The sequence below is a fragment of the Chionomys nivalis genome, chromosome 1 (genome assembly GCF_950005125.1).
Source record: "Chionomys nivalis chromosome 1, mChiNiv1.1, whole genome shotgun sequence".
Lineage (NCBI taxonomy): Eukaryota > Metazoa > Chordata > Mammalia > Rodentia > Cricetidae > Chionomys > Chionomys nivalis.
The window spans coordinates 173,721,948-173,749,937 of record NC_080086.1 but is presented as its reverse complement, the minus strand read 5'-3'; the positions used below and the strand labels follow the sequence as shown (position 1 = coordinate 173,749,937).

The following is a 27,990-nucleotide window of genomic DNA, read 5'->3' as shown; positions in this document are numbered from 1 at the left end:
CTCTGACGTGGACCCCGGGGCCGCGGGCGCTGCGGGGGGAGGTCGGCAGCCCGGGGGCTTCTTAAACCCCCTGTCCGGGCCTGGCCCGCATTTCCAGAGCACCGCTCCGCCCCGGAGGGAGATAGAGCCCCAGCCGGACAGCCCAGCAGCTCAGCCCAGGAGGCCCGCGAGCCCCGCCAGCCAGAGCGCAAGAGAAGTTTCTGAGAGCGCAGTGTCCCGCTCCGACAGCGCCCCGACAGCACCCGCAGTCCGACCCCTGGCCCCAAGACCCCGGCCCCCTGCCGTGCCAGCATGATGAACAACAGCAACTACTCGGACGCCTCCGGTCTCGGCCTGGCCGACGAGGCGGACGAGATGCCGTCGACCGAGAAGGACCTAGCGGAGGACGCGCCATGGAAGAAGATCCAGCAAAACACCTTCACGCGGTGGTGCAACGAGCACCTGAAGTGTGTGGGCAAGCGCCTGAACGACCTGCAGCGCGACCTCAGCGACGGGCTGCGCCTCATCGCGCTGCTCGAAGTGCTCAGCCAGAAACGCATGTACCGCAAGTTCCACCCGCGCCCCAACTTCCGCCAGATGAAGCTGGAGAATGTGTCTGTGGCCCTGGAGTTCCTGGAGCGCGAACATATCAAGCTCGTGTCCATCGGTCAGTGCGGGCGATAGGGCACGGTCACAGCGGGGGTTGGGACAGGGGACACAGGTGCGGGTACCTGGAGCCGGGAGAGAGAGCGGTTCCAGAGAGAGGACCCTGGTTGGGTTTCTCCCTCACTAGCACAGGCTGCAGCCCTGACTCCCCTCTAGCGACAGCTGGCACCCCTGGGAAGTCCAACCTTTCCGAAGTTAACCTAACCTCTCAGTTTCAGCCTCCCTAGGCGCACTCCTACCAACCTGCTTAGTGTCCCCTTCTTTTCCTTCCATCGGGCAATCCTTGCGCATGCTTAAGAGGACAGGGCTGGTGCCCATTGTGAATTCCTGGGGGCGTCTCCCCCCACCCCCGTGAAAGCAAATGGCTTCCTATTCCCTTCGCTGCTAGGCAAAGCAGACTTAGGACAGGTCCCAACCGCCTCCAGAGGCCGGGAGACTAGTGGCCCGAAGCTCCAGTGAGGCTGTTAGCAGGCATGTGCTCCCCATCTGGGATCAGGCCGGGCTAGGGCAAACGGAGCCCAGCCTCAGAAACCTAAAAAGGCGCTGAGCGACGGGCCTGGAGCTTTAACTCCTGATAGCCCTGGTCGCTTCAGTCGCCTGGGGGGGGGGGACCCTGACGGTCCATGCCCTGTTCCAACCCACCCCCTGGCCTGGGATTGGCTGCGGCTAAGGGTCAAGCTGCCCTAGAGGGAGGGGAACGGAAGAAAGGAAGTCATTGAGTGTAACCAGATTTGGAAGGTGTGTCAGTTCGAGTGGGGGTGGGGGAGACACGCTAGTCCTGCGAGTCCCGAAGCCCAGGGTGGGCTTGGGATGGTAAAAGGCTGCCCCGATCCTCACAGCCCTGCCCCGCCAGGACTAAGGTGTCCAGTTTGCACCTTGGGTGAACTCTTAGAGCCCTACTGGGATATACTGGAAGGACCCTCTGAGAGGATGCACCCTAGGCCCTAGAAGGGGAACTGTACATGGTACCAGGTGTTGTCCGCCACTACAAGATACTCCCAGAGACGTCACTACTTAACTAGATGTCTGTCCACTCGCTAGTGGGCCTTAGGGCCACCCCCAGGCCTCCTGAATTAGCAGCTGAGATCAGTGTGGGGCCCTTTGCCCTGTCCAGGCTTCTGCCGGGGCCTTACCTCTTCTAGCCCCAGCACTACCCCCCACACACCCCACCCTCCTGCTCTGGCCTGGAAATAGCCCTGTCTCCGTGACACAGCAGATGTCTCTGAGCTTTCCAGAAGGACAAGCCTGAGGACAAGGGGTGGGGGAGGGGGCCCTGGTGTGTGTGGGGGGGGGGGAGCTAAGAATTAGGAGAGTGTTGGATAAGTGTGAAGGGGGGCTCAAGACAAGCCAGTTCAAGGGCTGCCACCCCCACACACCCCCGTCACATCGGGACTTGAGAGACTGTACTGATTGTCCCAGGTGGGGTCTCAGGGGAAAGTCTGCAGCCTCTGTAAGACATTATAGGAAATGGCTCAGCCTCCCTTCCCTGCTGGCTGCGGGGGCGGTGGGCCCCTCTCCAGGCCTCATCCTTCCCCTGCGCACCTCTCCCCTCCCCCTCACCACGGCGGTGCCTGGTTCCAGCCCCCTTGGCTCTGCAGCGGAGGGGCCAGCCAGAGTAGAGGGGGAAGAAACGAGCGCTAGTTTGGGGGCGGGAGGGAAACTCCAGGGTTCCCGCTGAGAGGAAGGGGAATTGTGCCCTGTTTGGGCCAAGTGGCTCACCCTGTGCTGATGAGATAAGCTGTCAGCAATTCAGCGGCTGAGCTGGAGTTGGGGCTGAGGCTGGAGGGAAGGGGTACAAACACCAGACAGCGATCCCTAGGAGATGGAAAGGGAATACCGCAAGGGGGAGGGGCTCACCCTACTTTTTCTGGCTCCCCATTCTATCTAGACTGGGAAGGGGTCTCCCGCCAGATACTATCTCAAGACAGAATGAACATCCGGGCACCTGAGGGTGGAGTTCTCACTAGAAGGGAAGTTGGGGCCTGGAAAGATTGCTGACAGCTAAGTTCACCTGGAAGAAGAGTTCTAGGCCTGGCTGGGGTTGAAGAGCTAATTGCCCTTCTTACCCCCCGCACGGGTGCAACCCCCACCACCCTCTCAGCCCCTCCAAACAAAGAGGCCTATGAGGCAGCTCTGTCCCGCAGCTGTTCTCCAGTTGCTATTCCTTCTCTGAGAGCCAATAGCTGAGGGAGGGGCTGGAAGGGACAGCAGCTGTCCCAGCCCCTCCCTTGGCCAGCCCTGTCTCCTCCCCTCTATTCTAGGCAAAGGGTGGGGGTCACAAGCTAGCTGTCTGGCCCCTCCCACCCCTTGGGGTTATCCTCCCCCCTGCCCCCAGACAGGCAGCGACTTGGTGTGATGCTCTGCGGGAAGGAGCCCGGCTTGAACTGCTCCACCACCGTCTCCCCTTCCTGGCCTCCTAAGAGGGTGGAAGGAGAGGAAGGTCATAGCTCCCAGGGTGGAACTCTGGGCCTGCTACCCCGCCCCCTCCTGCCCCAAGCTGGGGACCACTTGCTGTCTGGCCCTGGGCCAGTTGCTAGGGAGAAACCTCTCTTTCCAGCAAACATGAATGACCCCCCTCCAGCTCCACCCCCTCCCAACACTGCGGCTTCAAGGTCTCCCTCCCAGGGGTCTGGCTCCAGTTTGCCTTCTGGGTCTGGGAGCCCGACTTGGGCTTGGGCAGCTATGAGAGCGGCTGGGGCACCCGGGTGTCCCGTCCGTGTGAAAGTGTTGTGAGCCCGTGTTTGAGAGAGAGTGTTGGAGAGCACCGGGAGGCCGTGTGTCATGGAATCTGAGAGCTGCCAAACCATTGTGCTGCAGCGAAGCCAGGGGAAAGGGGCGGGCTGCGGAGCTGCTGGGGAAGGAAGAATGAATCAGTGACTTCGGGGCCTGAGGGTGGGGGTGGGGCCAATAGATTCCTCGGCCCTGGGGGGTAGGTGGGAGAGGAAAGGAGGATGACGGAGGCTCCCCAGGCCCTTGTCCCCTAGCAAGCTCCCCAAGATCTGAGGAAAGGAGAACAGGAAATGATGTGTAAGGGGAACCTCCTGTCTCTCCCTCTTGTCTCTCTGGAACCTCAGTAAACAAAACTGAGTCTTCTGTCCCTGCTTGCATCCTACAAGCAGGGCTCCGGGAAGCTGATTTCAGACAAGATGGATTCCAAAATCTATAGTCTACCAGTTGGGGTCCAAAGTATTCCCTGAGAGTTGAGGCCACAGGTGTGATATTTCCCCTACCTTCTGTGAAATACCATTAACCCTCAGCATTAGGCAACGTAACTTCCAAGGTTTGGCTGAGCATGTATTATATCCCTTCTCTCCCCAAACCTGTCTTTTACAGAAGCCCTTTCAGCTTGCAGACCAGAATAGAGGCAGGCTTGATCTAGTCCTGCTCAACTTTAACTTAAGCTTTCAAAATAGTCATCCACTATTACTGAGACCCTGAAAGTTCGAGCTCCACTGTAGAAACAAAATCCCGGGAAATGGCTAGGTTGGTAAAGTACTTGGGATGCAAGTCTGAGGGCCTGAGTTCAGATCCCCAATGCCCGTGTAAAAAGCTGGTACACCTGGAATCCCAACACGGGGAGGCGGAGAGAAAAGAATCCTCGGGGATGCCTGACCAGCCAGTCTGGCTAAACTACTAAGCTCCAGGGTCCTACAGAGGTTCTATCTAAAAAAATGAGATGGGGAATGGTTGAAGAAGACACCTGACATCAATTTCTGTTATATACACACACACACATACACACACACATACACACACTCACACATATACACACACATATATACATACCCTCACATATACATACACATATATACACACATACACTCACACACATATATACAAACATGTATATACACATACACACTCACACATATACAAACATACATTCACACACATATACACATAATACCCTCACATATACACATTCACATGTATACACATATACACACACTCACATGTATACACACATATACACACTCACACATATACAAACATACACTCACACACATATATGCACATTCACATGTATACACACACATATACACATACATAACGCCCACATATACACACACACAAACACAAATACACGCAGGATAAAATTCAAGTTCTATAGTGAAGGAAGCTAGAACAAAAAGAAAAAGAAGAAAAATGTCCCAATCGATCCCATTTATATAAAACTAGAAAGCAGGCAGAAGGTGGGGGCATGACAGGCAGGAGGGAGGATCACGGAAAGTTATGTATGAGAAAATTTGAGGAGTGATGGTTATATTTATTATTTTTATTTTATGCCAATGGTTTTGTGAGTATGCCTGATTGTCAGAGCTTATCAGATTATATTCTCTAATATGCACAGCCTGGGTGTCAAACATCGGTTAGAACACGGGGCCTCGGGGTGTGGCTTAGCTGGTGGAGTGCTCCCCTGACATCCATGAGACCCTGAGTTGATCCTAGTGCTGTGTAACCAGATGTGGTGCTTGTGCCTATGACGTCAGGGCTCAGAAGTAGAGGCTGGAGGAGCAGGATTCAAGGCTATCCAGGCCAGGCTACATCAGATCCTGACTCAGGGCAAAGTCCGTTAGGGCACTTGCTTACATGCCAGGGAGACTGGCCCAGTGCTGGGGATGGTCTTCGGGTAGAGGAAGGGGTGCCAAAGAGGGGAGCAGCCCGTTTCTGAAGATGAGTCCAGAAAGAACTTGGCATCTGGTGAGGTTCTCAGGAGTGAAGGAAGGAGAAAGTAGGCAAAGATAGGTCCCAGAGGGAGGAGGACTCTAACCCTGTCACTCAAACAGCTGCTCAGGGGTACTGTCGGAGATGGAGGGTACCACCACGGGGTGCCTCTCTGAGCTGGCTTGTCCCCTTCGCTCTGTAGACAGCAAGGCCATCGTGGATGGGAACCTGAAGCTGATCCTGGGCCTGATCTGGACACTGATCCTTCATTACTCCATTTCCATGCCCATGTGGGAGGATGAAGAGGATGAGGATGCCCGCAAGCAAACACCCAAACAGCGGCTGCTTGGCTGGATCCAGAACAAGGTGCCCCAGCTGCCCATCACCAACTTTAATCGAGACTGGCAGGATGGCAAGGCTCTGGGTGCCCTGGTGGATAACTGTGCCCCTGGTGAGTAAGCAAACGCACACCATGCAACGGTCAGTCCAGTAGCAGAGGGGGAGACGACCTGGAGAGGCTGAGGCTCGCTATTTGTCATGGCATCCCCAAGGGATCGGGACCACCCGTGGGGTTTGCTCCTCTTCCAGCTGGGATCAAGGTTAGCTGGTGACTGGGCTAGATTCGATAGGAGCAAGAAAAGGATTCTAAGCAATCATTTTATAGGCAAGCCTAGAAGTCCAGAGAGGACTAGTGATTTATCCAAAAACACACTCCAGAAGTGACCTCAGAGCCAGGGCCTGTTTTGTCATATGAACACCATTCCGTTACTCCAGCAGGAAGAAAGGAAATAGGTGGGACTTACAGCGAGAAATCCCAAGCTGGATACAGAAAAGATTCTTTGTATGACTCTTGAGATGGCTTTGAGAGAAGGGTGAGGCCCAGGATGGTGTCATTGTGTTGTCCAATGGCAGGTGACCCCGGCCTGCCCTTCTGGGCCGGCCTGGTGAGGTCTGAGCAGATCAGAGCCCTCAGAGAGCTGAGCAGTACAAACCAGAGCCCCACCTAACAACCAGCTCCTTCCTGTCATCTACCGGTGGGGCAGTTGGCCTGAGGAGCTTCAGCCCCTCTGGGGGAATCCTCCCCCGCCCTGGGGTCAGCTGGGGAGCAGGGGTGGGAGGCGGGGGCATGCAGCCTGGGAAGCATTCCCAGCTGCTGAGCCATTGCCCAAAGCTGGTGTGGCTGCCAGCAGTGAGCTCAGCTGTCCCAGCCAGTCACAGATTCCAGCTTGAGTGGCCCCTTCCTTGCTGGTGTTATCAGACTATCTATCTCTGTCTTGAACCAAGCTGCTCCCCGACCCCCCACAACCAGCCCTTCACAGGGTGGTCTGGGACTCCCTCAGCATTCTACCTGATGGAAGGCTGGGCTCTTGATGGCCATACAGAGTAATCTATCTTCCAGCAGCTGCTTCAATGCCTCAGTTTCCCCCAACAGGCAGTGAAAAGAGAGAGATTACTATCTGATCTCTGATCTCTAAGATAGCCTTATTCTTAGTGTGGGACAGCTTAGAGAGGTGGGACTTTTAGGCCCCTGTGAAAAGCTACATCATGGGACTATGGAGGACAGGGCTCTCACCTCCTGTCCATCTTTAGGCTGCTGGCATGGATGAAGTGGAAGGGTCCTTGGTTGGGGTTTGGTGCCCAGGGTCTCTGCTAGGTCTTGGGTTAAGCAGGAGGCTGGCTGGCAGGGCTGGTGCCAGGCTGCGTCATCGGGGGAGAGAAAGGATGCATTGTTGGTGCTAGCAAGGACCGGTGATGGCTTGCAGTGTCAGAGGATAACGGGAACCTGGCTGGGGAAGGGCCTGGAGCTGGCCGGAAAGGATGTGAAGCCATGGACTCTGGGATTGTCGGCCAAGCAAATGCTCTGTGCTAGCTCCATGGTTTACTCTGTTAAACATACTTCCACCATCTCTCTAGGTCTCTGCCCAGACTGGGAAGCCTGGGACCCCAATCAGCCTGTGCAGAATGCCAGAGAGGCCATGCAGCAAGCGGATGACTGGCTCGGAGTGCCCCAGGTACACTGGCAGATGGGCGTAGTGGGGGATAGGATGAGAGGAAAGGACTGCAAGGATGCCTGGCTAGGAAGCAGGTGGAACTGGACGAGCACTGTGCCATCATCATTTCTTATGGCAGGTGATTGCCCCTGAAGAAATCGTGGACCCCAACGTGGATGAGCATTCTGTCATGACCTACCTGTCCCAGTTTCCTAAGGCCAAGCTCAAACCTGGTGCCCCCGTTCGCTCTAAGCAGCTGAACCCCAAGAAAGCCATCGCCTACGGGCCGGGTATGTGTTGAGTCCTAAGAGCCGTCCCGTGGCATCTGGGCAGGTGTAGGATCTTGGAGTGACCTGGGTTCTGCTTCTGCCCGCAGGCATTGAGCCCCAGGGCAACACTGTGCTGCAGCCAGCCCACTTCACCGTGCAGACAGTAGACGCTGGTATGGGCGAGGTGCTGGTCTACATCGAGGACCCTGAGGGGCACACCGAGGAGGTAGAGTGAAGCGCTGGGGGTGAGGGGATTGGAACCAGGGGCTACTGGACTCCCTAGAGGAGTCCAGGGCCTGTGGCATCAGTAAAGGTGACACTCACGTGGCTTCCGATCTTTTTCCTTCCCAATAGGCCAAAGTGGTTCCCAACAATGACAAGGACCGCACGTACGCCGTCTCCTATGTGCCCAAGGTTGCTGGGCTACACAAGGTATCTCCCTGAAGGCCCTCCTGCCCTCCTGGATGTCCACGCTGTTGCTTTCACTGCTGTCTTTCTCGGCCCACACCCCACCCCCATTGTCAACCTCTCACCCTCATTTTGCCTCTCCACTCCCTCAGAACTGTGTCCACTAAGCTAACCTTGGCCCCCCCTTGCCCCAGGTGACCGTGCTCTTTGCTGGCCAGAACATCGAACGTAGCCCCTTTGAGGTGAACGTGGGCATGGCTCTTGGAGATGCCAACAAGGTATCAGCCCGCGGCCCTGGCCTGGAACCTGTGGGTAACGTGGCCAACAAGCCCACCTACTTCGACATCTACACTGCAGGTAAGTGTTAGCCACGGCGGGTTGAGCGGTAGCCTCTGTTGAGGGAGCCTGATCAGGTGTGTGTCTAGAGTGGGTACCGACGGCTCGTCCTTCGCAGGGGCTGGCAGTGGCGATGTGGCTGTGGTGATCGCGGACCCACAAGGGCGGCGGGATACGGTAGAGGTGACTCTGGAGGACAAGGGCGACAACACATTCCGCTGCACATACCGGCCTGTGATGGAGGGACCGCACACGGTGCACGTGGCCTTTGCTGGTGCCCCCATCACCCGAAGTCCTTTCCCTGTCCACGTGGCAGAAGGTGAGTGCGCTTTACCTCACCGAAGTCAGCCAAACTTCAGTTCTGATAAACGCAGCACTTCCTCCACAGGGGTGGAGGTGGGGCGACAGCTAGAGGCTGTGGGCTTGAGGCAGACAGGAGCAGCTAGGTGGGGCTCAGAGGGAGCTGTCTTTCTCATCCCTCCACACCAAGAAGGCTGGTTTGGTTAAGGGAAGGGTCGGAGATTGCATGGAAAGAGACCAGAATATGGGCAACACAGGAGGGTTGGGAGACGAGGGCGGGGCCGCCTTGGCAGAGCACACATCGCATGAAAGGCCCTCAGTTGATGAACCCGCCCCCAACCGGCTCTCTCCCTGTACTCAGCGCCCTTGCTGCCGCCCACCCCCTCTGTGCCCATCATCCACCAGGCCAAGAGAGTGACGCCACGTTAGTACTCGCCAGTGGGGGTGTGGCCAGGCATGGACATAGCCGACTGGCCTCACCTGTGCTTGTGGCATGCCCACATGGTGTGGATTGCTCCCATTCTGTGGCACTCTGAGACAGGCTGGAGTCCCATGCCAGTGCCTGTGTTCTCTGGCAGGTCTATTTTTCTTTTCCTGTTTGCCTGGTCGTTTCCGTCGTAAAACTTGCCATCTGCCCCACTGTCTCTCAGCGTGCCCTGCCTGGCCCCAGCTGCTGAGCCACTGCCCGTGTTCTGTGGCGGGGTCTGGGTTCTGTGCCTCTAGCCGTGTTCTCGTCTCTGGCGGGTCGAGAGTATGTGTCGCTGTCAGTTTCGCGGTGGCCCGTGAGCTCCATGCGATTTCCTGTATTGTAGCAGGCTGCTTTCCATGCATTGCCCATGAGCGGTGAAAAGGCACAATGCTACATGGAAAACTTCTTGTTCCATGGGGTGCTGGATGTTTTGTGGCATGCCACCGTTTGTGAGGCCGCTATGGTGGTGCCGAGAAGGCCTGGGCTATAGGTAGAAGGCCTTAGGTGTGGGTAGAATCTTCCTTGTCTCTAAGCCCACTCAGTGCAGACTCTGCCATGTCTTTGTCTCAAGTGGCTCTGGGAAAAGGCCCTGACCTAGGCCTGCACTAGATCCCTGCCCAGCACCTAGCCTTGCTCCCAGCAGTTCCGGTTCTGTGGTGGTGGACACAGAAAGCATGGGGCAGGGTTGCATGAGGCCGTGCCTAGTTCCTGGGAGGAGTCATGAGATCGTGTACAGTTGGTGATGAGAAGCTTGACCTTTGTCTGGGGCCCTTCACACTCAATCCTTCTGTTTCTTCCTCCCGCAGCCTGCAATCCCAATGCCTGCCGTGCCTCTGGGCGAGGCCTGCAGCCCAAGGGCGTGCGTGTGAAAGAGGTGGCTGACTTCAAGGTGTTCACCAAGGGCGCTGGCAGTGGGGAGCTCAAGGTCACAGTCAAGGGGCCAAGTGAGTGCCAGGGCCCATGGCTGGGGGACCGGGCAGTAGTTCTGACAGTCAATGACAGCCAGCATACTCAACCCCATCGTGAGATTCCAGAGACACAGTGACCAGAGGCACCGTGGACTCTCCTCTCTGCCTACTGCTGGCATCTCCCTTAGATAGGCCTAGGTCCCAAGGACTCCTAGGGGTAACCAAAAACCTGGGACTCCCAGACTTTTGACCCGTACTCCCTGGCCCCTATTTCCTCAGAGGGTACAGAGGAGCCCGTGAAAGTGCGGGAGGCAGGGGATGGCGTGTTCGAGTGCGAGTACTACCCTGTGGTACCCGGGAAGTATGTGGTGACCATCACGTGGGGTGGTTATGCCATTCCCCGCAGGTAAGCATAACACCCCGTCCCTGTCGGGTCTTCCCGTGTGTGTGTGTGTGTGTGTGTGTGTGTGTGTGTGTGTGGAAAGGAGGTCTCTCCCTGCAGATCTGAAGAGGGGAAGAGGGTGGCTCTGATTGGGTGCTTCCTAGCATTGATGCCAAGTCCTTTTTCTTCCTAGTCCCTTTGAGGTCCAGGTGAGCCCAGAGGCCGGAACCCAGAAAGTGCGGGCGTGGGGTCCTGGTTTGGAGACTGGCCAGGTGGGCAAGTCAGCTGACTTTGTGGTGGAAGCCATTGGCACAGAAGTGGGGACGCTGGGTAAGTGGCTGGGTGGCAGAAGAGGTGGGATATAAAGGATTGGTGCTGAGGAGTGGGGGGCGGAGGGTGAAAATGTTGAAGGACATCAGGGAAAGTATAGACAGGGGACATAAAGATAACCGGGGTGGGGGCAGAAGGAAACATGGGTGACCTGCCTTAGGGGCCTAGCTGCCGCTTAATGCTCTCCGCCCCTTCCCACCTCTCCGCAGGCTTCTCCATCGAGGGGCCCTCACAAGCCAAGATAGAGTGTGACGACAAGGGCGATGGCTCCTGTGACGTGCGGTACTGGCCCACCGAGCCCGGGGAGTACGCTGTGCACGTCATCTGTGATGACGAGGACATCCGTGATTCACCCTTCATTGCCCATATCCAACCAGCCCCACCAGACTGCTTCCCGGACAAGGTGGGGTCCCGGCTCCCACACTCTGTCTGGACTGGGCTCCGGTGCACTGGTCCTCCCCCTGTCCCCAACCCCACCCTCCACTCTTGCCTCACACAGGTGAAAGCCTTTGGACCTGGCCTGGAGCCCACTGGCTGCATCGTGGACAAGCTGGCTGAGTTCACCATTGATGCCCGCGCTGCTGGCAAGGGAGATCTGAAGCTCTATGCCCAGGTGGGACATTCGCTGTCCCACAGTGCCCCACTGCCCCATACAGGGGCCTCCAGAAGGGAGGCTGTAACATCACAGAAAGGCGGAATTGAGTCTCACGTAGCCATAGTACTATGGAAAAATAAAACCGTATTTTCTTACTGATGAAAATTCTAATAGCATATTATCCCAAATTCATTTTTGAATCGATAATTTGCAGTTGAAAGATGCTTCTTACCAAATACGACATTGGTTTCAAGTCAGTTTCACAAACTAGTGTCCTCTGACCCCTGAAGGTCTTGAGGCTCCAGGGAGACAGTTGCTCTTTAAGAGGCTTGTTAATCAATTTTAGGAACATTGACCTAGCCCGGCCTCTCCCTGACTAACGCATAAGCTAAACATAAGCTGGGAAGCGGGCCACGCAGGTGGCCTCGTGCCAAGTCTTTTGGCTCCCAGGGTAGGTACTGGTCACCAAAGTATGTGGTACTAGACTCAGGACCGACCGGGTATCAGTGGCTGGGTCTTGGAGTGCCTGTGTAGCTACTGAATGAGAACGGTGCAGAGAATGCCTGATCCAGCAGAGGGCGCACCGAGAGACCGTGTGTGGTCACTTCTGCCCTCGTGAACATTGCTTGCCTGGTGCCCACAGGATGCAGACGGCTGCCCCATCGACATCAAGGTGATCCCCAATGGTGATGGCACCTTCCGCTGCTCCTACGTGCCTACCAAGCCCGTTAAGCATACCATCATCGTCTCCTGGGGCGGCGTCAATGTGCCCAAGAGCCCCTTCAGGGTATGTCTACCAACTCTGCCCCTTGCACGCTGCCAGGAGCCCCAGGGGCGTGTGGGCCCCAGGTAGCAGATATTGCTGTCACAAACCCTCTGCACATTTTCCTGCCTCAAGGCCCTAACAAAGAGGCTAAGACTTGTCCAGCTGAGGCTGGAGAGGGGAGCTGCCGGGAAAAGTTAGCCCGAATATCAAGTAAAAAGGAGAACTCTGAGCATCAAACCCCTGTCTGCAGGTGAATGTGGGAGAGGGCAGCCACCCTGAGCGGGTGAAGGTGTATGGCCCCGGAGTGGAGAAGACAGGCCTTAAGGCCAATGAACCCACCTATTTCACAGTGGACTGCAGTGAAGCCGGACAAGGTATACAACTCCCTTGGGGATGTGTTCTGGGTGGGAAGGGCTGGGATCCGCTGGAACCAGTCGCCTGGTGCAATTCCAGGAGACTCCAATGTGAGGCGCCCTTGAGTCTCACAGCCCCTGCCCTTCCTCCCTCTCAGGCGATGTGAGCATTGGCATCAAGTGTGCACCTGGGGTGGTGGGGCCTGTGGAAGCAGACATCGACTTTGACATCATCAAGAATGACAATGACACCTTCACAGTCAAGTATACACCCCCGGGGGCTGGCCACTACACCATCATGGTGCTGTTTGCCAACCAGGTACGGCAACCCTCAGCTGCTGGAGGCCGTGGGCTTGCATGGTAAAGGTCTGGGAAGGCGGCTGGAAATGAGCTGTTCCTGGGACAGAAGCTGTATCCAGAGGCTGGAGTCCTTTGTGTGTGTGTGTGTGCCCTGTGCCGCAGACAGCACGGAAGGAAGGTGCCTTTAAAGGTTGCCTTTGCTCTCAGTGGGTCCCTGAGCATCCTGAGCAGCAGCTAGCTTAATACTGTCCCCTGGGAAACCTGACCCAGACTTTTCCACATCCAGGAGATCCCTGCCAGTCCCTTCCACATCAAAGTGGACCCATCCCACGACGCCAGCAAGGTCAAGGCTGAGGGCCCCGGGCTGAGCCGCACAGGTAGACACCTGGGCCAGGATGGGGCTGGTGTGAGTGGGGCTGTGGTTAATTGGTTTCCAGGCCCCCATTACCATCTCTGGGGTGGGGGTTTCCAGGTGTGGAAGTTGGAAAGCCGACTCACTTCACGGTGCTGACCAAGGGAGCTGGCAAGGCCAAGCTGGATGTGCACTTCGCTGGGGCAGCCAAGGGCGAGGCCGTGCGGGACTTTGAAATTATTGACAACCATGACTACTCATACACTGTCAAGTACACTGCTGTCCAGCAGGTATGTCTCGTCCCCTCATGCTGTCCCCTGTGCTGCTGACCCCTCAACATCAGACCCCTTCTGGGTCCTTGGCCCTTCCCTCTGGATCAGTGAGCTGCAGAGTCCAAGGAGCTGTTACCAGGTTATATCTCAGCCACCCCGTTCTTTCTCTTGTCCCCAACAGGGCAACATGGCAGTAACAGTGACCTATGGCGGGGACCCTGTCCCCAAAAGTCCCTTTGTGGTGAATGTGGCACCCCCATTGGACCTCAGCAAGGTCAAAGTTCAAGGCCTTAATAGCAGTAAGTGAAGAGCCACCCTGGGATTGCAGGGTACTGGCTAAGTGTCCGGAGTCTCTGCTCACGTGTCCCTTGCCCCATGCAGAGGTGGCTGTGGGACAGGAACAGGCCTTCTCAGTGAACACAAGAGGTGCTGGTGGTCAGGGTCAACTAGATGTGCGTATGACCTCACCCTCCCGACGACCTATCCCCTGCAAACTGGAGCCTGGGGGTGGAGCCGAAGCCCAGGCCGTGCGCTACATGCCCCCTGAAGAGGGACCTTACAAAGTGGACATCACCTACGATGGCCACCCAGTACCTGGCAGCCCCTTTGCTGTGGAAGGCATACTGCCCCCTGACCCCTCCAAGGTAAATACACAGGGGCTGGTGGGATCCAGGAGTTGGGTGCCGGTAGAAAATATGGGTGAGTTAGTTATCGGCAGAGATCAGCAGGACATGCGTGCCTGAAGCAGGCGCATCCAGGGCCAGGACCATCCTTTGCATAGGACCGGTCTTAGAGCCTGGCCTTGGAATCAGACCCTGATCCACTGTCTCTGCCTCGATGTCCCCTCCTGGAGTCGTGAAGACTCTGTGGTAGCTGCTACCGCTCAAGGTCACAGCTAGATCACAGCTGCAGAGTCTGGGAGCTCCACAGAAGCCGAGTTCAGGGGACTGACATGTGTGTTTATCTTCCTAGGTCTGCGCTTATGGCCCTGGTCTCAAGGGCGGGCTTGTGGGCACTCCTGCCCCATTCTCCATTGACACCAAAGGGGCTGGCACGGGAGGCCTGGGGCTGACTGTTGAGGGCCCCTGCGAAGCCAAGATCGAGTGCCAGGACAATGGCGACGGATCCTGTGCTGTCAGCTACCTGCCCACAGAGCCAGGCGAGTACACCATCAACATCCTGTTTGCTGAAGCCCACATCCCTGGCTCACCCTTCAAGGCCACCATCCAGCCTGTGTTCGACCCAAGCAAGGTGAGGGCCAGTGGGCCGGGCCTGGAGCGTGGCAAGGCTGGCGAGGCAGCCACCTTCACTGTGGACTGCTCGGAAGCGGGCGAGGCCGAGCTGACCATTGAGATCCTGTCCGATGCTGGCGTCAAAGCCGAGGTGCTGATCCACAACAACGCGGATGGCACCTACCACATCACCTACAGCCCTGCCTTCCCGGGCACCTACACCATCACCATCAAGTATGGCGGCCACCCCATACCCAAGTTCCCCACCCGTGTCCACGTGCAGCCTGCAGTTGATACCAGTGGCATCAAGGTCTCCGGGCCTGGTGTGGAGCCACATGGTAAGAGAGGAGCCGCCCACAGTGCCAAGTTGTGGGACTAGATCAGGAAGGAGGGAGGAGAGCTGGGGGATGAACAAATGGAGGTTTCGGGGGCTCAGCACCCCAGAAAAGGAACGAGGGGGTTCGACAGGGCATGAAGATTATTAGTCTCTGCTCTTGTGACAAAATGGCATCTGCCCCTGGGCACTTTTCTGGTAAGATCTTTGAACTCGTCCATTTAAGGCATCTCAGACCCAATAAAAAGCCGAGACTACATAAAACGGCAAAGCGGGAAAGCTGTGTTGTGGTGGGCACCAAGAATCAGGGGGTAGTTACATGAGTGGGCTGCTTGCAAGAGAGCCGGACTCAACTGGAATAAGCTGAGCAGAGGCAAGACAGACACAGTCCTCAGCCTGGCGGGGCACCAGCAAGGGCAAAGGATGGTACTAAACGTTGAAGGGGGCAGAGGTGTGAGGAGAGGCCTGAGCCTCACGGGGTGCAGAGAGGAGGCTAGGCTCTACCCGGAAGAACAGCCGTGGAGTGAGAGATGAGGAAGGGGCAGCATGAAGGCTGAGTCTGCCTCCCCGGATCTAGGTGTCCTGCGGGAGGTGACCACTGAATTTACCGTGGATGCGAGGTCTCTAACAGCCACGGGTGGCAACCACGTGACGGCTCGTGTACTCAACCCCTCGGGGGCTAAGACAGATACCTATGTGACAGACAATGGGGATGGCACCTACCGAGTGCAGTACACCGCCTACGAAGAAGGTGAGGAGTTTGTAGGAGTGGGGCTGGATCATGGCATGCTGGGGATGGGGGCAAGGAGGAGGGCTCTGCGGTCCCTGACTGACGCCATGACTGGCTTCCAGGGGTGCATTTGGTGGAGGTGCTGTACGACGAAGTAGCTGTGCCCAAGAGCCCCTTCCGAGTGGGTGTGACCGAGGGCTGTGACCCCACCCGAGTGCGGGCCTTTGGGCCAGGCCTGGAGGGTGGCTTGGTCAACAAGGCCAACCGCTTCACTGTGGAAACCAGGTATCTTTCTCTTTGCCTCACCCTGACCCAAAGTCATGTCCATCTTGACCCCTGCTGCTCGCCCTGCCCGTTTGTCCCGTCACCCACTTTATCCTGTTTCAGGGGTGACCAGGGATCATTCCCCCTGCGTTCCCACTGCTCATGCCGTCCCCTCTCCAGCACTGGGCCCCAGAAGCCTGCCCCCTTTGTTCCTCCCTGACCCCCAGACCCTTCCATACCTTTTGTTGGCTCTAGCACAGCTGACAGAAGTGTGTTCTTTTATAGGGGTGCTGGCACAGGGGGCCTTGGCCTAGCCATTGAGGGCCCCTCAGAAGCTAAGATGTCCTGCAAGGACAACAAGGACGGCAGCTGCACAGTGGAGTACATCCCCTTCACCCCGGGAGACTATGACGTCAACATCACCTTCGGGGGACAGCCCATCCCAGGTGGGCAAAGAGGCTGGGGTCACAAGGGAGACTGGACGGACAGGGGGATGTGGAGATTTGCAGAGGTCAGAAGCAGGTGTGAGGCGCTGTGGATGTGATAACCCTCCAGTTCATTCCTAGGCCCTCGCCTGTAGCCCCAGACCCTGCTCATGTAGGTCTGCTCTCTAGATTTGCTGTCCTATACGGACGCTTGGGTGTGTCGAGTCTTCCACTATTAGAGGAACTGGGTCTGCTGAAACCAGACACTGTTTCTCCCGATTGAATTTTGCATAACCTCTTCATTTTTTTAGCCACAGCATCAGAAACAGAAGTTGTTTTTAAAATATTCCATTTTTCACATTTTAACGATTTAGGAGGGTTTTCTTCCTGGGCTGAGCCCAAGTAAGTGAGGTTTTTCCCAGCCAGCCTCAGTCTGCAGTCAAATTTGCCTACTCTGGTTTTGTTTTTGTTTTTGTTTTTGTTTTTTTGTTTCTTAGCAAGTTCCAAACTACTTTCCCGTGTTGGTTTGTTGTCCCTGTGGGCCTCTCAGTAACAGGTCGCCTCCATCTTGGATTCTCAGCACAGGGAGACAGACTTTCCCAGGCAGTGGGTAGAGGCTAACACCACCTCCTCCTCCTCCTCCTCCCAGGAAGCCCATTCCGAGTTCCTGTGAAGGATGTGGTGGACCCTGGGAAGGTGAAGTGCTCAGGACCCGGCCTAGGGACTGGTGTCAGGGCTCGAGTGCCTCAGACCTTCACAGTGGACTGCAGTCAAGCTGGCCGGGCTCCACTGCAGGTGGCCGTGCTGGGCCCCACAGGTACGGAACGTCTGAGGTAAGAGACAGAAGGGGAGTGAGGTTCCGGGAGGCCCTCTTGACCCCACCCCTCTCACCTTTGTCCAGGTGTGGCTGAGCCTGTAGAGGTGCGGGACAATGGCGACGGCACCCACACTGTCCACTACACACCGGCCACTGATGGGCCCTATACGGTAGCTGTGAAGTATGCTGACCAAGAGGTGCCACGCAGGTGAGGACCAGCCTTGGGCAATCCACACCGAGCTCTAGAGAACTTTTCCTGGGACCACACCTTCATGGCTAGGACTTGGACAGAGTCCCCGTTATTTGTCTGAACCTCCTTCCTGGGGCTACCCCATCCTGCTCCACTCCAGGGTTCTCTGCCCTGAAGATAATATCACCCCAGGAACTTTGATACCAAATCAACATCTAGGAAAAAAGCCACAGAAAGCCTAGGTACTCGCCTCTTTAGAAAAATAACAGCATCCTCCTTTGGGGAAAAAACTGCTCAGACTATGCTAAAAGGGTCCTTCAGAAACCTCCTCCAAGACTCAAAATGTTCCTTAGTCCCGGAAACCAGCCCCTCCACACCACCCTTGCAGAGTTGTTCCTCTTCCCATAGTTGGGAAGGCTCCCAATCCTAAGCTCCAACCCCCTGCCGACTGTCCATTCCTTGTTTTTCAAGCCCTTTCAAGATCAAAGTGCTTCCAGCCCACGATGCTAGCAAGGTGCGGGCCAGCGGCCCCGGCCTCAACGCCTCCGGCATCCCTGCCAGTCTACCAGTGGAGTTCACCATTGATGCTCGGGATGCTGGGGAGGGGCTGCTCACTGTCCAGATCCTGGTGAGTCTAGGCACAGCCCCCTTCCCAGCCGGTCTCTGTGGACATAGGCAGACTTGACCTCTCTTTCTCCCCTAGGACCCCGAGGGCAAACCCAAGAAGGCCAACATCCGAGACAATGGGGATGGCACATACACGGTGTCCTACCTGCCAGACATGAGTGGCCGATACACCATCACCATCAAGTATGGCGGGGATGAGATCCCTTACTCACCCTTCCGCATTCATGCCCTGCCTACAGGGGATGCCAGCAAGTGCCTTGTTACAGGTGAGCACCAGCTCTGCATCCCCTCTCACCAACCAGCCCCCCTAAAGTGCATTTAGGCCCCCAGCCCAGTCCCTGGGGGATGCTGGAAAAGAGCCCGTCTCCTTTGTCCCAGACCTGCCACACACACACACCACACACACACACACATACACTTACACACACATACACTAGTTCATCTTGAACCTTTATTGCCTAACATTCTTATCTATTTCCAGTGTCCATTGGAGGCCATGGACTGGGTGAGTAACCTCTTTCTTTCTTTGTTAGGGGCTGGAGACTCTGGGAGCAACTGGAGAAGAGAGAGCTGGGCATGACCTCCACAGCCCCTAATCTGGTTTTCTCATTGTGACAGGTGCCTGCCTGGGTCCCCGAATCCAGATTGGAGAGGAGACTGTGATCACAGTCGACGCCAAGGCAGCAGGCAAGGGGAAGGTGACCTGCACAGTATCCACGCCAGACGGGGCAGAGCTCGATGTGGATGTGGTTGAGAACCACGATGGTACCTTCGATATCTACTACACAGCACCCGAGCCAGGCAAATACGTCATCACCATACGCTTTGGGGGCGAACACATCCCCAACAGCCCCTTCCATGTGCTGGTAAGTTCATGGCCATGGTGGGCAGGAGGGTAGGGGTGGGGAGTGTAGAGTACGCCTCCTAGTCGCTGCAAGGGATCCTAGAAGCTGTCCTTGAGGAAACGAAAAACTTGTCCCCGCGCTGATGAGTGGATCCTGGAGCCAGAGTGTTCTAGAATCCAGCCTTTGTAGTCCATGCAGTCTCCCAAAGTGCAAGGAGGTGGCCCAGCTCCTCCTCTGGCCTCAGGGATGTCCTCCCTCTCTGGAGGGGATCACTGTGTTCTTCTCTGTCCCTGGCTCCTCTGTCTCCACAGAGGTGGCCTTGGGGACAAGGGTAGGACACCTGAGGCACCCACCCAGAACTTCAGTCCTGGGCTCTAGGTCCCCCACACTGTGTGCCCTGTGCATTGCTTCTCAGGCCTGTGACCCCCTGCCTCACGTGGAGGAGCCCGAGGAAGTGCCGCAGCTGCACCAGCCCTATGCCCCTCTTCGGCCTGGCGCCTGCCCCACACACTGGGTACTAGAGCTTCCCGTGACAGGCCTCGCCTTCCTTCTCTTCCCCACTTCCTTCACTTCCTCCTCCTATTCTTCTGCAGGCTTGGGCCGTGGTTGGGCCTCTTGGGGAACAGGCAGGCATTAGGATGGGCAGAGGGAGCGCAGAGCTGGGCACGGCGCCCCTCCTTTTGCAGCTGACACACTTCTCCGGCCACTCGGGTTTCATTATTAACCTTCTTGTTCTTTCCTCGTTCTCTCTGACTTCAGTCACACGGCAGGGCCACACCCCCAAGCCTCCCTGCCAATGCTCTTTCTTCTCGCCTGCTACAGGCCACAGAGGAGCCCGTGGTGCCTGTGGAGCCATTGGAGTCCATGCTGAGGCCCTTCAACCTGGTCATCCCCTTCACCGTGCAGAAAGGGGAGCTCACAGGTAATGGGCCCTGCACACATGAGGCTCTGAGTGTGCTCGTTAGCATTTTATCTAAGCTCAGGTGTAGCGATGAGCACTGGGGCCCAAAGAGAGAAAACAAATGAGTCTGGGTCCCACAGGTTGGGCGGAGCTAGAACTCAACTTCAAGCCCCCTGTCTTCCTGTTCAGCATCATCCTTCTGTTCCCAGAGAGGCTGCCTCCCAGTGTTTGGCCTCTGGTCAAAGCAGAGCCACACAAGAGCAGGCCCTGGAGCAGGTGGGGCTTCTGGTAAGAGAAGCCAAGGACCCTCATGTAAGTGTGTCTGCCCTGCAGGGGAGGTGCGGATGCCCTCTGGTAAGACAGCACGTCCCAACATCACCGACAACAAAGACGGTACCATCACAGTGAGATATGCGCCGACGGAGAAAGGCCTGCACCAGATGGGGATCAAATATGATGGCAACCACATCCCTGGTGAGTTGTGGGCAGGGTGAGGCCGTGGCAAGAGACGGTGACGCCATATTGGTCCTGCCTTCCTCCTTTAAAGAAGTATTTAAGCACCTGCCATGCACAGGCACCAAGGGAGGTCCTGGTGGGTGATGGAATTTTAAGAGCCAGGTCCATATGGCAGGAACATGGGGCTCAGCACCCAAGGCTGTTGAAGATGCTGGGGGCCAGCATGGGTATGGGAAACCCTTGCCCTTGTGCTGATCCAACCTTATCTGTCACTTACCAGGGAGCCCTCTGCAATTCTACGTGGACGCCATCAACAGCCGCCATGTCAGTGCCTACGGTCCAGGTCTGAGCCATGGCATGGTCAACAAGCCTGCCACCTTTACAATCGTCACCAAGGATGCCGGGGAAGGTGAGGAAAGCTACCAAGAGAGGCGAGGGAACTTAGTGGGTGCAGGCACAAGGGCAGACCCTCTGATCTCAGCCCGCTTTCTCCTACAGGGGGGCTGTCCCTGGCTGTGGAGGGCCCATCCAAGGCAGAGATCACCTGCAAGGACAACAAGGATGGTACTTGCACCGTGTCCTACCTGCCCACTGCACCTGGAGACTACAGCATCATTGTGCGCTTTGATGACAAGCACATACCGGGGAGCCCCTTCACAGCCAAGATCACAGGTGAGGCGCACATCCGGGCACGCACAACCTGCCGCGCACACACTCACGTCGGTCACTTAAGGCACACACTCACGTCGGTGACTCAGGATGTTTGGGCAGGGACTGCTGGCGAGGAGGACAGCATCTTGAGATAAATGTAAAGATGTTGCTCTCCACAACAGATGAAAAACACCCACACCCATACTTTAAAAGACGTGATCATCTATGTCAGTTCAAGGCCAGCCTAGTTTATACACAGTGAGTTCCAGGACAGCCAAGACTACACAGAAAGACCCTGACTCAAAAATAAATAAATAAATAAATAAATAAATAAATAAAGCAAGCCAGGCAGTGGTTGTGCATGCCTTTAATCCCAGCACTTGGGAGGCAGAGGCAGGGGATCTCTGTGAGTTAGAGAGTTCCAGCATAGTCAGGACTGTTACATAGAGAAACCCTGTCTTGAAAAAAGAAATCATTTCACTTTCAAGTTACTCTTGAAAACGTAGGGCATTGGCACGCCTCTGGTACCTTGAGAAAGCCCAGAGACAGTTTAGCGCTGTGACAGAGACATACAGAGTCTAGTCGTCTAGTCTGGTGTCGTGTTCAATCACACCATGTGACTCAGGATTGAATATGTAAAGGTTTAAGCAGGGACTTAGCCCTTCGTGGACTGAGACTGGCACAGAGAAAAGGGACGCTGGGTCTGGTTGTTTGTTAAGGCGAATGAAGACCGGGGATGCTAGAGTCTGTCTGGAGCCCACAGCCTGACCCACCCCAACTCCCTCACAGGTGACGATTCAATGAGGACATCACAGCTGAATGTGGGCACCTCCACGGATGTGTCCCTGAAGATCACTGAGAGTGACCTCAGCCAGCTGACGGCCAGCATCCGTGCCCCTTCAGGCAACGAGGAGCCATGCCTGCTAAAGCGCTTGCCCAACAGGCACATTGGTGAGCACAGTGATTCATGGGGGGTGCTTGAGTGGGGGAGGCCTTAGGGATGTTCTGCTTAATGTCTCCCCTCCACAGGGATCTCCTTTACCCCCAAGGAAGTGGGCGAACATGTGGTGAGCGTACGCAAGAGTGGCAAGCACGTCACCAACAGCCCCTTTAAGATTTTGGTGGGGCCTTCAGAGATAGGAGATGCCAGCAAAGTTCGAGTCTGGGGCAAGGGCCTTTCTGAGGGGCAGACCTTCCAGGTGGCAGAATTCATCGTGGATACTCGTAATGCAGGTACTTCTCACCCCAGTCCCACAGGTTCTTGTCCCTCTTTTCTGCCCAAGAGCTCCCCCTCTGGCCACAGCCTCTTCTCCGGTCTTCTGGGGCCTGTTGGGATTCAGCCTAGAGCCCACTGGGGGAAAGTAATGTTCCCCAGCCAGTTCTGTCACAGTTAAGAGAAAACTCAGCTGTCGTGAGCTTGTTGGTCCCCACTCCCTGGAATCTAACAGGACTGCAGTACAGAATTTTCCAGAAGGCCTCTACAGTGGACCTTAATGGCAAACCCTTGGCTTGCCTCTCTACCTCTCATGGCGCCTTTCTCCTCAGTGGCCACTGTACTCACTGGGCATCTGTCTAGGCGGAGTCTACAGTATGGGTCAGGAGAGCAATGTGGGTGTGATGTCATAGGCTCAGGGGAGACGTTTTTCCTCACCCCTTCCCGTAGGGTATGGAGGCCTAGGGCTGAGCATCGAAGGTCCTAGCAAGGTGGACATTAACTGTGAGGATATGGAAGACGGGACATGCAAAGTCACCTACTGCCCAACGGAACCCGGCACTTACATTATCAACATCAAGTTTGCTGACAAACACGTGCCTGGTAAGGCTCTGGGCTGCGGCTTGATGGGGACAGATCTGGTGACTAGGCAGGGGATCCATGACCCTGATTCTCCTCTTCTCCCTCACAGGAAGCCCCTTCACCGTGAAGGTAACCGGCGAGGGACGCATGAAGGAAAGTATCACCCGGCGCAGACAGGCGCCTTCCATTGCCACCATTGGCAGCACCTGCGACCTCAACCTCAAGATCCCAGGTAGACAGCCAAGGAGGAGGAAAGCCAGGGAGGGGCGGGGCTGGCCATGGGGTTTACTTGCAGCCTGAACCTGCACGGGGGGCCTCTGGCTTGCTTGCCTCCCTCCTCACCTCCTGGCTCCGGACTTTCTCTAGGAAACTGGTTTCAGATGGTGTCCGCCCAGGAGCGCCTGACGCGGACTTTCACGCGCAGCAGTCACACGTACACCCGCACGGAGCGGACCGAGATCAGCAAGACGCGGGGTGGGGAGACCAAGCGTGAAGTCCGGGTGGAAGAGTCCACCCAGGTTGGCGGAGACCCCTTCCCTGCTGTTTTTGGTGATTTCCTAGGCCGGGAACGCCTAGGCTCCTTCGGCAGCATCACCCGGCAACAGGAAGGTGAGCAGCGCACTGGGAACTGGGGTCCTCACAGGGAGACGGGGGGCCTCCTGTTTTGTGAGACAGAATAGCCCCATCTCTGGCCACCTTGGCCTAGATAGCCAGGACAGGTCTGAGCAGAGAAGGGGGTTTGCTGAGGAGGGAGGGCATCATGGAAACCAGATACAGCCTCTCGTTGGCCTGACATCACTCCAACCCTTCAGGTGAGGCCAGCTCTCAGGACATGACAGCCCAGGTGACCAGCCCATCTGGAAAGACGGAAGCAGCAGAAATCGTTGAGGGCGAGGACAGCGCATACAGTGTGCGCTTTGTGCCCCAGGAGATGGGTCCCCACACAGTCGCGGTCAAGTACCGTGGCCAGCACGTACCCGGAAGCCCTTTTCAGTTCACCGTGGGTCCGCTAGGTGAAGGTGGTGCCCACAAGGTGCGGGCCGGAGGCACAGGGCTGGAGCGAGGTGTAGCCGGCGTGCCAGGTAAGGGGCAGAAGCCAGGGAGAGCTTGGGGCCGGGGTAGCCAGTGTTAGAAGCAGCCGTTCTCAGGCGCCACCCTTCCCCTGTTGCCCCCAAAACAGCCGAGTTTAGCATCTGGACCCGAGAAGCTGGTGCCGGGGGCCTGTCTATTGCTGTGGAAGGTCCCAGCAAGGCAGAGATTGCATTTGAAGACCGCAAAGATGGTTCTTGTGGTGTCTCCTATGTTGTCCAGGAGCCAGGTAGGCGTTCACAGTTGGGTGGGGAGTGGGCTGCCCCGGCTGCCCTCATGGATCCTGGGTTTCTGTTTGCTGACCAGACCAAAGGATGCCTGGGGCTGCAGGACTTTCTCCACCAGTCCCTATCCCCCTTCCACCCCAAGTCCTTTCACCTACTCAGAGCTGAGCCCTGATCCAGTGAATTTGCCCTGGGATGAGACTGGGCTGGGCGTGTTTGCCCCTTCCGCCCACATCCCAGAAACTGTGCTGACTAGCCTCCTTCCCCAGGTGACTATGAGGTCTCCATCAAGTTCAATGATGAACACATCCCAGACAGCCCCTTTGTGGTGCCTGTGGCTTCTCTCTCAGACGATGCTCGCCGACTCACCGTCACCAGCCTCCAGGTCTGTGCCAGGGTGGGACCTGAGAGATGCGGGGGGTGGGGGGGCCGAGGAGGGCAGTGACCTTGGCAGATGAGCTGGCTGCAGCCCCTTCTCCCACCGTGTACAGACAGCATGGGTCAGGGCCCTCGGGGGAGCGTGTCTGCACCCCAGTGAATGCTTCTCCTTTGCCTCTGTACCTTGTCCTTCCTGAGAGCTGACATTTCTTGTCACTGCATTCCTTCCACTTTCCTCAGACATTTGCAGCTAATGACTTCATGAGAATAAGTCCATAAAACCAATACAAAATAAGCCCAAGCTAGTTTGCAAAGGACTCCTGAGCGGGCACTTGTAGCCAGAGTCTGGACGACTCTCCTGGCCACTGGGACCGGCTATACTATTTCCTGCTGTGACATCTAGAAAGGTCTCCTCCTTCTGCCATATGGGAATGTGTCCATGCAGGCTTTCAGCAAGCCACATTGGAAATGGACACTCTGTCCCAGAGCTGTTGTGTCCGGACAAGGAGGAGGCTTTGCCCCACACCCTTTTAGCTGCCCTGCAGTGCAATCCTATCAACCAACAGCGAACCCCTCCACTCTAGCCCAAGCTCCATCCCCCTACTCTTGAGCTCTGCCTGTGTTCTCCCCACTTCTCCCCCTTGGTCACTTCCTTCAAGAAGTGTCCTTGGGGCAGTCTACAATCAGCCCGCCATTTCCAAACTCTGCGTGCCTGCATCATCAAACTCTGCTAACAGGCCTGCATTGCTCAGCGTCTGGCCTCTCTTCCTCAGTGGAGATACAGATACTCCTCAACGTGTGTGGTACCCAGCAGGGTGCCCACCCCATTGCAGGTGGATGTAGAGAGAGGCAGACCAGCCTTTGCCTGCTCAGCCCATCCCTGCCATCTGGGCTGCAGGCAGTGAACATGGTGGAAGCATTAGGCTGTAGATAAGACTGCCTTCGCTCCAGCTTCCTGGGACTCTGACTATGCTCTGTGGTCTTTGCAGGAGACGGGGCTTAAGGTGAACCAGCCGGCATCTTTCGCGGTGCAGCTCAATGGGGCACGGGGCGTGATCGATGCTAGGGTACACACGCCCTCAGGAGCTGTGGAGGAGTGCTATGTTTCCGAGCTGGACAGTGGTGAGCTGGCCCTGTTCCTGCCCTCTCCTGCCAGTCCGGGATCTCCGGGGAAGGGTGGAGAAAGGAGGAGGCTCACTCACCAAGCTTCTGCCCCACAGATAAGCACACCATCCGCTTCATCCCCCATGAGAATGGCGTCCACTCAATTGACGTCAAGTTCAATGGCGCCCACATCCCTGGAAGCCCCTTCAAGATCCGCGTTGGCGAGCAGAGCCAAGCTGGAGACCCAGGCTTGGTGTCAGCCTATGGACCCGGGCTTGAGGGAGGCACTACTGGTGAGTGTGTGGAGCTAGGCGGCCGGGGAGCAAGGTTAGATTTGGGGGTGTGGTCAGACACCCATTGGGAGGTCAGGCACTCATTGGTACTGACTTTCATTGTTGCCCAACGACCCCAGGGCTCCATTCTGGGCTGTGCTCTTTCTAACCTTCATCCTCCCTCTGTTCTCCAGGTGTGTCATCGGAGTTCATTGTGAACACCCAGAACGCAGGCTCAGGGGCCTTGTCTGTCACCATCGATGGCCCTTCCAAGGTGCAGCTGGACTGTCGGGAGTGCCCCGAGGGCCATGTAGTCACTTACACTCCCATGGCCCCTGGTAACTACCTCATTGCCATCAAGTATGGTGGCCCTCAGCACATTGTGGGAAGCCCCTTCAAAGCAAAGGTCACAGGTGAGTACCCTGGGCGGAGAAGCTTCATACAGCCCAAGCCTGCCTGGCTGGCTCTAGTGGCCAGTCACATCAGCTTGTAGTCTGTCCTCAGTTATGGTCAAGTAACCATGATGGGGGAGGGCCCGACTGGGCAGCATTTCACCCTGTAGAGTTGGGGCTGGAGAGATGGCTCGGAGCCTAAGAGCACTGGCAGCTATTCGTGAGGTCCCGAGTTCAATTCCCAGCAACCACACAGTGGCTCACAACCATCTGTAATGAGATCTGGCGCCCTCTTCTGGCATGGAGGTGTACATGCAGAAGGAACATTATATACATAATGAGTAAATACATCTTTTCTTTTTTCTTTTTTTTTTTTTTAAAGAAAAACACAACTTTTTTTCAATGCTGGGGTTTAAACCAGAACCATGTCGGTACTAGACAAGTACTACTGAGCTAGACCTCTAATTTGCTCTGTTTTAAAGCTATACTCCTGTGAGCTAACCTGAGTCCCCGGAGGAAGCCTGGAGAATGAGGGATGGAGCCAGAAGTGGCTCAGGCCCAGGAATAGCAGGGAGTGGAGTGGGCTGGGAGCGGCTTATTTGGAGTAGGCTTCATCCTTCCAGAGCTGCAGCTGAGGGCAGGAGGGTCCCTGTGCATTCAGGTCACCTAGGCCCATCCCAGAAGCTTGTCAGCGTCCTAGAAAAGGACAGAAGTCCTTCTGACCAGGCCCTTGGCCACCTCCTCTGCCCTTCAGGTCCCCGGTTGTCTGGAGGCCACAGCCTTCACGAAACATCCACAGTCCTGGTGGAGACGGTGACGAAGTCCTCCTCGAGCCGGGGCCCCGGTTATAGTTCCATTCCCAAGTTCTCCTCAGATGCCAGCAAGGTGGTGACGAGGGGCCCTGGTCTGTCCCAGGCCTTTGTGGGTCAGAAGAACTCATTCACTGTGGACTGCAGCAAAGCAGGTAACTTCCAGTCAAGAGGCTGGTCTGGGGTAAGGGGAGGGGGCAGGAAGCTGTGGGGGCACCTGCTGGTGGCCCTGGGGTGAGCCGCTCCTCTCTGCTTGCCCCTCCAGGCACCAACATGATGATGGTGGGCGTGCATGGGCCCAAGACCCCCTGTGAAGAGGTCTATGTGAAGCATGTGGGGAACCGCGTTTACAACGTCACCTACACTGTCAAGGAGAAAGGAGACTACATCCTCATTGTCAGATGGGGTGATGAGAGTGTCCCTGGAAGCCCCTTCAAGGTCAACGTGCCCTGAATACCACGAGTGCCTCCCCCAGCCCAGGCCCCCACCTCCTGCCAAACTCACACCTACACCAATGTGCCACAACCATACGCACACTCGCAGAATCAGACACTAAAACACCTGCCTTGGGTGTGAAGTGAGTGGCGCAACCTCCCTCCCCACCGTGCCCGTGAGGGAAGGAGGGCCTTTATCTGTCTGGGATCAGTGTCCCTCCCGTGTGGCGTGAGGGCAGACTAGAGTCAGGCTCAGGGGCAAGGGGTTAGACAGGGGTTGGGGGTCTGTGGAAGCCCCAGGACCATAGTGGGGCTGGAGCCAGTGGGCAAGCACTGAGTTGGGGTGTCTGTGTGGGAGAAGTCACCCTCACAAACGGCCAGGCCTGAGGACTCTATCCCGCCCTCTGGTGGCCACAGCCCTAGAGTGCGGGACTTGGAAAAGAACAATGAGAAGAAAATGGAGCCAGAACAAGCAGCCCGTGGCATGTGGACTGGCCCCAAGTGACGTGCCCTGCCCACGCCAGGCTTCCTGGGAGACTGATTTCTCTTGTTTTATTATTATTTTTTATGGTTTCACAGCTCTGCCTTGTCGGGGGTCTTTTTTACACATTGTGGGGCCCAACTTTCTGGGAAACTTTTGCACATGTGGAAAACACCAAATAAAGAGTAGCTGTTGCGGA

General features: G+C 56.4%; 1 protein-coding gene across 2 annotated transcripts; it reads left to right on the top strand.

Annotated features, from left to right (window-relative positions):
- Window positions 1-27,990, top strand: Flnc (filamin C). Of its 2 annotated transcripts, XM_057764981.1 has the most exons (48): window positions 1-646; window positions 5,513-5,761; window positions 7,225-7,322; window positions 7,441-7,591; window positions 7,678-7,796; window positions 7,925-8,002; window positions 8,173-8,335; window positions 8,433-8,633; window positions 9,890-10,027; window positions 10,271-10,397; window positions 10,567-10,703; window positions 10,913-11,106; window positions 11,203-11,316; window positions 11,942-12,085; window positions 12,315-12,438; window positions 12,576-12,736; window positions 13,004-13,094; window positions 13,190-13,359; window positions 13,523-13,640; window positions 13,723-13,985; window positions 14,314-14,911; window positions 15,485-15,658; window positions 15,760-15,922; window positions 16,187-16,347; window positions 16,976-17,143; window positions 17,228-17,351; window positions 17,805-17,961; window positions 18,037-18,226; window positions 18,442-18,465; window positions 18,579-18,826; window positions 19,221-19,319; window positions 19,628-19,727; window positions 20,040-20,180; window positions 20,443-20,571; window positions 20,661-20,834; window positions 21,603-21,764; window positions 21,843-22,046; window positions 22,477-22,629; window positions 22,718-22,840; window positions 22,975-23,217; window positions 23,421-23,690; window positions 23,789-23,926; window positions 24,191-24,306; window positions 25,289-25,421; window positions 25,520-25,696; window positions 25,870-26,088; window positions 26,822-27,031; window positions 27,142-27,990. In XM_057764981.1, exons 1-48 carry the CDS (start codon window positions 292-294, stop codon window positions 27,327-27,329), a joined length of 8,181 nt encoding a protein of 2,726 aa, XP_057620964.1. In that variant the 5' UTR covers window positions 1-291; the 3' UTR covers window positions 27,330-27,990. The 2 variants fall into 2 exon arrangements, with proteins under 2 accessions (XP_057620964.1, XP_057620972.1); XM_057764989.1 differs by lacking the exon at window positions 19,221-19,319.

Bases quoted from the DNA above. Each gene is read 5' to 3' on its own strand.
- Flnc (XM_057764981.1), top strand. From the start codon at position 292: ATGATGAACAACAGCAACTACTCGGACGCCTCCGGTCTCGGCCTGGCC. The intron at 18,227-18,441 runs GTGAGCACCAGC...ATCTATTTCCAG, and splicing joins CAGCAAGTGCCTTGTTACAG to TGTCCATTGGAGGCCATGGA. The intron at 22,841-22,974 runs GTAGACAGCCAA...GACTTTCTCTAG, and splicing joins CCTCAACCTCAAGATCCCAG to GAAACTGGTTTCAGATGGTG.